General features: G+C 42.3%; 1 protein-coding gene across 1 annotated transcript; it reads right to left on the bottom strand.

The window, feature by feature from the left end:
- Positions 1–5,593: 5,593 nt before the first annotated feature.
- LOC140210193 (adenosine receptor A2b) lies at positions 5,594–6,643 on the bottom strand. Its single transcript, XM_072279070.1, has one exon. It carries the CDS (start codon positions 6,641–6,643, stop codon positions 5,594–5,596), a length of 1,050 nt encoding a protein of 349 aa, XP_072135171.1.
- Positions 6,644–12,124: the final 5,481 nt, after the last annotated feature.

Raw genomic sequence — 12,124 nt, 5'->3', positions numbered from 1 at the left:
TTTATTATAAATTATATACTAGCTTAACACTATGTATGATTTTGATGATGTCTATCTGAATCCCTGTTGTATTATTATTTATATATCTATTTGAAATAATTCTCCTCTTCTTCGTATTTATGTTCATTTTAAATCAATAAAAAAGATTAATAAAGAAAAGAAAGGAGTTAACCACACTTTGTAGGTTGACTCTCCCAACTAATGCTAATGCAATATATTTATTTTTTGAGATACAGCTTGGAATAGCCCTTTGAACCACGTCGCCCAGCAATCCTCCGATTTAAACCTAGCCTAACCATGGGATAATTTACAATAACCAATTAACCTACCAACCGGTACATCTTTGGTCTGTGGGAGGATACCAGAGCACCCAGGGTTAACTCACACGGCCACAGCGAGAACCTAGAAACTCCTTACAGGCAGCAGTGGGAATTGAACCTGAGTCACCTGTACTGCAAAGTGTTGTGCTAACCATCACACCACTGTACCTTCCCCAGACGATCATTGAGTTGATATGTAGACGGAGGTCTAATCTTTTGAGTCATAAAATGTCCTACTGGAACTAAATGAAAAGGGAGAGGTATATTACCACAATGTCTGGCCCACTATTGGTTGCCAGAGCTTCAAGTTACGTGAGCATACAACATTAAAAAGCCACTGTTTATATTCCACAGTCCACCAGCTGCTTATTCCAGGCTTGGTTTGTGCGTTTTGTTTAATAATTCAAATTCACAGAAACTAGGCTGGTGTTTGTGCCCAAATCTGGTCTCCAGATTATTTCTCCAATGACATGACCACCACACTCCTGCACCCAACATGAATAAAAGATTATTTCAAAGAAATGAACACAAATATTTCCCACTTAACCAAAAAGCAAAAGGCTGCAGATGAATAATCATATTAATCATGTTGGGTCATATTAATCATGTTGGGTCTAGATTTTGAGTAAAAGAAGTTCAGGTAATTTAGTGACAAGGAAAATGGAATCAATATTTCAGGTTAATATTGTCTGACTTGCTGAATACTTCCAGCATTTTCTGTTTTCATTTTAGATTTCTAGTGGCTGCATTTTCATAGCTTGAGAAGGAAACGACAAGATTGCCATCAAAACACAGAAGTGTATTGTAGAACAAAGATTTGAAATAGCTCAGGAGACATACACTTGCCAAGAAGGGAATACAAAGGTACAAAGAGATATAAATTACTTCATGTATCACTGGTACTTACATAAAAAGGTAATGTTGCAGTCACAAACAGATTAAGTTTAGAACTTTGAAAGTATGAAATCCAACACTAGGCAGAATTTTTTAATTGCTTGCATTGGCATTCATTTGTGCTGGGTGTCCAGGTTTGACTTAGTGATATAATTATAATCCTTTTGGGTTCATGTTGCTGAGTCCTGTATAGTTCGGAGGCAAGCGGTTTGAGATTAACTCTGGCTCTTAGTACAAACGGATCATTCTGACTATGATTATACAACTTTGGATGCCAAAGATGTGCAAGGCTACAAGCCTGAAAATAAAAGTCACAGAGTATGTTGGAAATAGTCAGTAGGTCAGGCAGCATTAGTGGAGTGCAAAGCAAAGTTAACATTTTGAGTTAATGACTTTTCATAATATTGCTTTTCTCTGTCCTGAAGGAATCTTACCGACGATAGCTTAGAATTTACAATTTACAATAATCTTAGGAAAATGTTTTTTTGTTACTCTGTGCAGCTTCAGCAGGTAAACAATTAGGGCTGCTACTACTAGCAACACTTCTCAGTAAGATCATAGATGGTACTATTATTTATTATTGATACACAGTGTGGAGTAGACCTTTCTGTCCCTTCAAATCGTGCCGCCCAGCGATCCCCCAATTGAACCCTAGCCTAATCATGGGACAATTTACAACAACCAATTATCTTTGGACTGTGGGAGGAAACCAGAGCCCCCAGAAGAAATCACGCGGTCGTGGGGAGAACGTACAAACTCCTTACAGGCAGCGGTGGGAATAAAACCCTGGTGGCTGGTACTGTACACTACTGATAAGATAAAGGAATATCCTATGAATCTTTAAAGAAATTCAATACAATTCCTTTAACCCTTAATGCTAGGTAGTGCCAGACTAGCAGTATTTCTAGACCTTTGTGTGTTAATCCTATGGGGAATCTGAAACACTTTTAGTTCACTCTTTTTTTTTTGCATGTTACATGGTAGAATAAAGTTTCCAGTGGACTAGTGAAGTCTGAAGAAAGTTCAGGAACAGGGCACCCTGAAAAGTTCTAATAGGCTTGGCAAACAAGGCCAGCTGAGTTTCAAGACAGCACAGAAGACAGAGTTTCAAGGGAGTGTGGGAACTGGTGCCCCAGTGGGTTCAAAGAGAGCACAAAACCAGAGACCTAGTGAGTTTAAAGGGAGCATAGGAAGCCAGGGTTTTGGTTTCTTATAGGGAACACTGGAAGTATGGTCCAGGTATTATAAAAGGAATGTGGGAACTGGAACCCTGGTTTGTTGAAGAGAAGGTGGGAACCGGAGCCCTGGTTTGTTGAAGAGAAGGTGGGAACCAAGGAAGCACAGCACTAGTGACACAACTGCCAGGTAATAGGTGAGTCCAGGTGAGACAAGGAAGGTAGGTGTGCAGGGAAAGGGGAAAGAGGATGACGTGGGTAGCTAGGAGGTGACAGCTGGAAGAGACAAAGATCTGAAGAAGAAAAATCAGATAGGAAAGACAGTAGACCATAGACCAAAAGGAAGGAGGTGAGAAACCAGGGGGAGGTGATAGGCAAGACATGAGTGCAGGCAGGGTAAGAGAAGGGCTGAGGGGGTCGGGGGAATGAGGGGAAAACAAAGTGGGTGGAGGAGGAAAGCAGAGGGGAAATTGGTTTCCAAAGTTAGAACGGTGCTAGGTGATCCAGATATCAAACTATCTGGATATCTAGTTGATGGACTGTTGGAGTTTTATTGCAACTAGATTGGTACACGTTGAAAGAGATGCTGGAAATTACTCAGTCTGCATGTGTGTACATACTACACACTTACCAAATGGGTCTCGAACCTCCGTTCAATCACTGATGTTGAGGATATCTTTCTCAACATGTTTGGTCTTCATGTTTGTCCAGATGTGATGGGAGTCATATCGTTTAGAAACATTACATATTTGGCATACCAGTTACACCTTAGCAATGTTAATACTTAAAATAAATAAACCCAACAAAGATGTAATATTACTAGTTTTTATTCCCATGCCATAACATATTTCCACATTCCTTTATTCAGAACAAATAAAATGCATACACATTTTTATGATGAACTGTTACAAATAGATGTCATTAAAATGCCTCATTATTGAAATAAAAACTTAAATTTTACTTAATTTGCCAAGGCTGTCAGAATGTTAATCAAGCAAAATGAAACCACTTCAATATATAGAATATCAAAATATTAATAAGGATTAACAGCAACTCTTCTTTCTGATCAACTGTCAAAGTAGCCTTTTGTCATTTTTGACTCTGAGAGGAGGGTTTGATAACATCTCTTCATCATTTCTAAGAATGCCTGTTCATCTCTCCATAGTGCCATCTAATCACACGGCTGCACCTGCTCAGCGGCAACTGAAACTTTTATCCACCGTTTGCTATTCCTGGACTTGATCACTAAAATGCACCACAGGCCACCCTGTGTAAATTTGCAAATGTCCAAAACTCTATTATAACTCATAGCATGGCTGATGAGCAGTTACTAACTGACTTTAGGTTACCTGGAGGTGTTTTGGAGTGACTTGCTACATTAAATATGATACGCAAATATAACTTACTGTTTCTTTTATCTGTATAATAATTTATTTACAAAATTAAATAACTATACTTAAATACAGTTAAAAAATACTTAAAACATACATAAATTAAACTAACTAATGAAAACAACTAAAATGTAAATTTTCCTTTGGAGCTGTTCCTATTTAGTTGAATGGCAATGCTGTTCCTCACAGTAAATGTTGGGCCTTTGCCTTTGCCTTTCTTCACCTTTGCACCCACTCACTGGACTCCAGAGTGAATGTCTGGACAACACTGTAAGCAGTGAGTAATAAAACTGGGATTTCCACATCCATATATAAATCCTGAAGATTGCTGTCAATAAGCAATCAGCCACTGACATTTCTCCGTAAAGTACAGGTTATTAGAGATTTAGAAATCATGCCTTTTAAACATTCCACGGGATTGCTGATAACAAAATGCCATCATCAGTATTATGGTGAGTGTATTATCAGAACATCTTTCACTCAGTATGAGAAGGATTCTATCCTGATCTCTAATGCTGCAAGTGCAGACTTTGCATGTTCTGCCCGTTATCTCGTCAGCTTCCCCTCACAGCCCAAAGACATGCTGGACGTAATTTGCTGATGAAAAATGCTCCTAGGTGTTAGCTAATGGATAAAAGAATCAAAGGGGATTTGATGGGCATGTGTAAAACAGAATAAGTTGCAAGTCTATAGGGAAACAGAAGAGGCAGAATTACTTCCTTAGGAGACATTCCAGTTGTATGTGTTGTTAAAGGTTTAAGATAAGTGGGAGTGATTTACTTCTTTTTTAAAATATTATGTTGATTAACAGAATTATTCATTACTAGTTTAGAAAGAACATTTGTTTTAACCTCCTCCTACCAGTACAGACTGCCACAAAATCGTTCGTGCAGTGGTCAGCCTTGCTTGAAAAATGCTATCACATGCAGATTAATTTTGAAAATCAACACAGTAACGGTAATGTCTATTTTCAATGACAGACTAGAGCATCTCTAATACTGTAGAAAATGTGTACAAACGATAGGTGGTGGACTACCATGTTTAATGATTCCTTAACCTTCACCAGTTCCTCTGGACCAGCATTTCACTAACCCTCCCTTTGTTCTCCACCTGAAAAGTCAGCTAAAACTTTCCTGTTCAAGGCAGGAAGTTAAACATCCCTTCAAACCAAAGATTTTAATTCTAAAACAAAACCGAAGGGAACTAAATGAATTGAAACGTGCCTGGAAGATTTGAGTAGGAACAATGCAGTCAAGAAAGATAAATGTCCACCGCCTGATCAAAGCAAAATATTGCAACGAACTGTACAGCCCAGAGATCCAATCAAAATACCTATTTGCACGCGTACGCCCTTGTCATCTCCTTGTTAAGGCATTCTGCAGCTCCGTCCCTGAAGCCTGGTCCTCCTTGCAGCCGGTTTAGCAAGCTCTCATTAACACCGATATAAAAAGAACGAGCTATTTTGTTTTTGCCAATGTTTGCTAGAGGATATATTTTGTTCATGATGTCGGGGATAATTTTCGAGTGCCTGCAAGTGTCATGAAATCCTTTACGTCTCAGCTGGACGTTGTTGAAAGGCGGCATTGCGGACTGTGATGTCCATTGATCAGTAACCTTAAATGTTCGTATTCCCCCTCTCTCTGGAGGGGAGGTTAACAACCAATTATTCTCTCAAAGGCGAGTGTTGGCGTCTGTAGCTGTCTTTGAACTACAGCATCTAGGTGACGTTCCCAAATGATGTATTTTTTTAAAAGACAGCATTTGAAAACATTGATTTCTTTCTAATTGAGTGGATCAAATGGGCGATCTATTATCACTCAGTAAAGGGCTGCAGCCCTGCGGGCAAACGGAAGTTCTGTCCGTTCGGGTTTTTGTCCGGCAATGTCCACAGAGTTTTGTGGAACAATTGCTGCACCCCTTTGCGGAATCTTTGGTCTCTGACACTGTAGATGACAAAATTACAGCAGCTGTTGGCGGCCAAGATCCAGAAAGCAAAGAAGGAGAAGGTGCACCAGCTATGGCCGCTGACATTGCCCACGACGAAAGCGGCGATCGGACTGAAGGATGCGGTGAAGGCGAAGGTCAGGATGGCGATGGTTTTCGCCGCTTTGATGTCTGAGAAGGACGGACGCAGGGGGCCGCGGAAGTTGTCGGTTTCGACCAAGCACTTGCGCTGCTTGCAGCAGCGGCGGATGGTGCTGAAGGACAGCGCGTTGACCACCAAGGTGCAGCCCAGCAGGGTGAAGTCAAAGGCGGGGAAGAGCAGCAGGATGCTCCAACTGGAGTGCTTCGGAGCCTGCGGCATGAACGCGTAGTTGCACATACGGCTGCACTCGTTGTACCTCAGGGTGAAGTGGTCGCTGAACATCAGAGGTGCCGTGGCCAGCAGAAAGGCTGCCAGCCAAGAGCAGCAGATGGTCGCCAGGGTTCTGCTGCGGGTCACCACGGTTTCCTTGTGCAGGGGTTTCAGGATGGCCACGCTGCGCTCCACGGTCAGCAGGAAGATGGTGCTGATGGAGACAAAGGTACAGCCGGCGAACACCAGCCCAACCAGGTGACAGGGATGCCAGAACGCCCCACCTGCCCTGGCCGAGTAACCCCGGGCCCAGGCGGGCGACGCTCCCCCGCTCGCCATCCAGACGATCTCGGTGTAGACGGAGAAGGGCACCACCAACACCCCAACCATCAGGTCGGCCAGGGCCAGCGAGACTTTCAGGTAGCCCTGCGGGGTCCGGAACTGCCTTGTCCCCAGAAACACGGTCACTGTGATGGCGTTGCCCACAATCACCGCGCAAGCCAGGACAGTCATGAAGGCGATCACCAGAATCCGGTTGAGCTGACCGCAGCAACACCAGCTACACATGTGTCCGGTCCCGGTTCCGTTCGTCTCCGGAGTGGCCCATCTCTGGCCCGGGCACCAAGCACCCTCCGCGCTAAAGTAACTGAGGTCGTCCGACATTGCATTGAAGTGAATGGAATTCTCAGCGGGAAATGGTGGATAGCCCGGTCCGACCAGTGAGCCAGCGCTGAAATACCGGCACCTACAACAGAATGGGAGAGTTCAGGTGAACAAGCAAGACAACAGCGGCCAACCGCTTTAAATCTGACCGAAGAAACACAAATTATGCAGGGAACAGTTAAAATATTAATTCACTCTGGAGACGGGATATTGAGAACACTGAAATAAAATGTGTGTATGCTGCAGCTCAAAGGGTAAGCATATTTCACCCGGTCAATGGTGAGCGACCATATTCAAGCGCAGATTTCACACACAAAGGGTTGGATGAAAAACAAAAACAAGTTCTAATGTTGCAGTTTTATGATTTCCGCTCAGCTGACGCCTATTATCGAAATATAAACACTTTTTTAAATGGTGACGCTTATAGGGAAGGGAGAATATTGAGTTTTGACTGAAGCTGGGGTTGGTCTAGATAACTGGTTAACTCTGTGAACGAGCCAGTGAAAGAACGATGGCCCGAACGATCTCTTCCTGTGCTTTAACACTCAATAATTTTAAACACATTGCTAACAAATCCATCGGGCTCCTTAACTAGCTTTTGGTTTAGCTTTTTTAAGATTGTGGAAATCTTCTAGTGTCGCCAAATCAAAAAGGAGATCGAGCTCTCCCGAACCCTGGTTAATGTGGTGAATAACAGCCCACTTACCCTTAAGACCTTTTAGTGCGATGGAAGGTCCGTTTATTGCCGGCAACCTGGTGTGGCTGTAAATCTGTCACTACTCTTTGCCTCAGAGCTACTCGATGGTGGCGGCTTCCAAGATTCCGCTCCCGCTCTCCGAGAGGGACCTTGCGCTCCCAGCAGTGAACTTCCTCCTGACCCAAGTCAGCATCACCAGACGCAATCTTCTGTCCATTACACAGATGTACCGACCACGGGATAAAGGAATCTTCTCTGCCCTTCAAGGGGATGCTGGGGCACAACTACTGTGGTAGCATCTGAGGCGGCTTCCCACAGACTTTCGCTGAAGCAGTGACAGAAGATCTGACCAGGCATGAGGCGGTGCGGCCAGGATGCGAATCCGCAGCATTTACTGCGTGTTTTGTGGTTACCTCAAATAAACGCCGCAACTTCCTGAACTCAATCGCGGAGAAACAAAAATGCGTTTAAACCAATCAAATTCCAGGCACGAGCAGCTTTTACAGGCAACCACACTTTCAAAAAGGCAAAGATATTATAAAATTAGCACAAAATATATACCATGCAGAACGGAGAAAATGTGATGTGCAAATACTGAGGAAGTTGAGAATTTGCAATGACATTTAGGAGAAAGGATTTACTGTGATATTAAATTAAATCCGTGGGATCTGAAATCACACACACACACACACACAATGCTGGAGACGGAGGTCTCAGCTGGAAACATCCACTGTTCATTTCTCTTCATTGATGGTGTCTGACCTGCAGATTTCCTCCTGCATATGTAGATACTCTTGGGTCTCAGTGGAACCTGAAACACGCTCGCTTGCGTAACCCCCAAGATTTAGAGAAGCCACTGCTCTCTACGCAGTCTAATTCAGAACAATTTTATAAATAAATTCACAGTACTTTTTTTACTCAAAGATGATGAAATGTATCTGGGGTTAAGGACGGAGACCATAATGAAATGTGACTGTTAAAACTGGTGCTACTGACTATAATCCGCCATTGACAACAATAATGTCAAGAGAAAGGGATCCATTTACCATTATTGAGAATTGATGGACATGCCATACTATTATTGCTAAAATCATGTACATTTCCTTTGTCCTTAACTCTGGGACCACAGGTCCTGCCTCCTGAGGTGATGTGGAGCGCAGGAGACAGAGACCCTTGTTATATATTGTGTAAGGGTGTCACCCTACTGAGCGGCTTCAGGATGAACCCGCTGCTGCCAGCTGGACATCGGGCATCGGGAAATTGTGTGCCCGACGGTTGGGCATGTTCCTCTTGACTTCAGGCTCTTCCCTGCGTTTTTGGCCCAGGAGGCGGGAGGAGGACAATGGGGTTGGCCTCACTCTGGAAAAATAACGAGCAGCTAGCTAGCAGGGCGGAAAACATGGGAAAACTGAGGACAGAGCGGGGAGAGAGAGAGAAAGTGTGAGTGTGTGTGCGTGAGAGAGAAAATGAGAATGTGTGTGTGTGTGTGTGTTTTGTGAGAGAGACAGAGAGAGCTGAATGGATATCGAGGCAGGGAGAAGTCCAGGAAAACATATATATGTGTGTGTGTGTGTGTGCACCCTTTCATTAGTGTGCGAATACGTGTACGTTATGCCTCTGCAGCCAAACCTACTCTCCAACCTTACTGAACCCCCTTGACACTGCTCTACGACCCTGCTCGGTAAAAATGGGTAGCTGTTGCACAATGCTGCGCATTCGACACCTTCCACTCTCAGAAAGGCACAATAGCGTAGCGACTATTGGCGCTCTTTACGGCGCCATCGATCACCACTCGGGCTTTGATATCCGCCACAGACTGTAAGGAGTACGTACGTTCTCCTCCTCATCGCGTGGATTTCCTCCGGCTGCTCCGAATTCCTCCCGCATTAGGGTAACTTGTAAATTGTGGGCATACTATTTTAGCGCCAGAAACATGGCGACCCTTGAGAGCTGCTTCCAGCACATCCTTGGACTGATTGTTGACGCAAACGACTCATTTCAGTGTTACCGTGCACATATAACAAAATCAAGCTAATCTCCAATCTGTAATAAACCAGAAATGGAGTAATTCATCCAATCACAAACAAGAGAAAATCGGCAGATGCTGGAAATCCAAGCAACACACAGACAAAATGCTAGAGGAACTCAGCAGACCAGGCAGCATCTAGGAAAAGAGTACAGTCCACGTTTCGGCCCAGACACTTCATCAGGAGTAAGTCATTATCAATCCTGAACTACCACTAATGAAGTAAGATATGTTTTCTTTACATATTAGACTTCACCAATTAAATGGATAACAGAATTAGTGGAAAATGTTAACAGATAATTCACCAAATTATAAATGGGAATATTTTTGACACTGATTATGCTGGTGTACAGCTTCCAATGTCATGAGATATATAAAAGAAAATCTAAATTCAGACATTACAGTGTTCTATCCAAATTAATGTTAGAATGTCATGATTGCTATCCAATCAATATCACAATATGTGCTTCACAGAGAAGCCTAGTGCCAGGATATTAATAGTAATAACATGCCAGAGTAAATTAAATCCAAAGTGAGCTAAAAAATATAACTGCTGCAAAGGAAGGTGGAATACAATTGTAAAGTAGTAGATGCAAGAAGAGAAATAAGCAATTTAAATACTTGACGAATTATGTCGTGATTGTTACGGGTGAAGTTAAAGGATATTTAGTGACACATTTGGATTCAACGTTCAACATCTCACAATACAGCAGAAACTACACATCAGGCAGAATACTGAGCTATATAAGCAGTGCAGCTGAGGACAAATCAGATGAAATCATGCTCAAGCTGCAGGACGTTGTCATCAGAGGACTCCAGGAATAATCAAGAGCTGGAAACAGCTCACAGAATTGCCACAAGACTACAAAATCGATACAACGAAGAGTGGGAGAAATCTGAGCTGGTCATCCTTTAAATTAATTTATCTTATTAAAGTTTGTAAGGTAGAAAATGGCACTAATGGAAGGATAGCAAAGAGACAGCAGTTCAAACAAGTAACAAATTTAAGATCAATATCAGGAAGCTTCCCTTCACGCAGAGTAAAATCATCCAATAGAATGAAATTCTAAATCACTTCGTTGTACAGTCAGAACCGTACAGCGGAGAAATTGGCCTTTGGGCCCACTTCATCTTTGCCGACTATCATGCTAGTCTATATTAATCCCACTTGTCTGCATTAATTTCATATCTCTCTGCTCATTCAGGTACCTATGCAGATGCTTCTTAAAAGTAGTTACTCTTCCTCCATTCTCCATCTTCTTTGACAACTTCTAGCAGATTCAAGTTGGCTTTACATGAAAATGTTATTCCTCAGGAACTCTAAACTTGCATATTACTCCTATAATGCCAAACAGACTGCTCACTAACCTATCCATTTATCTTATATTTTCATATATGGATTGGAAAAGTGGTGTCTTCAATGCAGTTCAGTAAGAAAAATATGATTGTTACATATCTGAGATGTAAAAGCTATCATTTTGAAACTGCTGCAGAAGTAACTCCATCAGAGGAAAGTGAGGATGATCTGGATGTGCCAGTGCTTGATCTTCAGATGCCAACACCTTGAATGGAAAGACCTTTATCTATAAGAAATAATTTTATCTCCTTGCCCTGCCCAAAGATTTCCCTTTATTACTATAGCTTCAGAGGCCCAAGAATTCAGATATAAATATCCACATGATTTGAGCTTGCATCAGAACGGCTACACTGGGAATTTCACATAAGTTTATCTGCTCTGACATTGGTTTAATAGGTATGTGATGTTTGGTGAATCTGTGCCTTCTGAACAGGAGACGACAATGTTATCAATTGAGTTAACTATCTGATCTTCACATCAATTTACCTGAAGTTCCTGTTTGGATATATTACATGGTCTGTTTATTTATTTAATTTAGAGATACAGCGAGGAATGCAAAGAGCTGCAACCCATCAATTTTAACTTTGCCTAATCACAGGATGATTTGCAATGACCAAGTAACCTGCTAACGGTTGAAATGGTGGGGTGTTCTAATACTGCTGGAATTGACTTTTAGGGAACAAGGCAGAGCAAGTAACTGAATTGGCAGTTTGGCTCTAAGTGACCATAATTCGTTTTAAGACAGTGATGGAAAGGATTGGACAGGTCCATAGATTAGGGCCCTAAACTGGAACAGGGCTAACTTGAGGGGAATTAGACAGGATCTAGCAGTGGCAGGTGGAATATAGTGTAGGGAAGCGTGTGCTCATGCACTTTGGGAGAAGGAATAAAGGCATTGACTATTTTCTAAATGGGGAGAAACTTTGGAAATGAGAGGAGCAAGGGGACTTTTGCAGGATTCCCTAAAGGTTAACTTCCAGGCTGAGTCAGTGGTAAGGAAGGGAAACGCAATGTTAATATTCATTTGGAGAGGACTAGAATACAAAAGCAAGGATAAAATGCTGAGGCTTTATAAGACATTGGTTATAGTGCACTTGGAGAATAGTGAGTGGTTTTGGACCCCTTATCTAAGAAAAGATGTGTTTGCATTAGAGAAGGCCCAAAGCTGGTTCACGAGAATGATTCTGGTAATGAAAGAGTTAACATTGAGGCCTATTTGATGGTTTTGGGCCTTTACTCACTGGAGTTTAGAAGAATGAGGGGGATCTCATTGAATCCTATCAACTACTGAAAGTTCCACACAGA

This window comes from Mobula birostris, chromosome 15 (assembly GCF_030028105.1).
Source record: "Mobula birostris isolate sMobBir1 chromosome 15, sMobBir1.hap1, whole genome shotgun sequence".
Lineage (NCBI taxonomy): Eukaryota > Metazoa > Chordata > Chondrichthyes > Myliobatiformes > Myliobatidae > Mobula > Mobula birostris.
This window is presented reverse-complemented; position numbering and strand designations above follow the sequence as displayed.

Excerpts from the sequence above, each read along its gene's own strand:
- LOC140210193 (XM_072279070.1), bottom strand. The coding sequence starts at position 6,643 with ATGTGTAGCTGGTGTTGCTGCGGTCAGCTCAACCGGATTCTGGTGATC.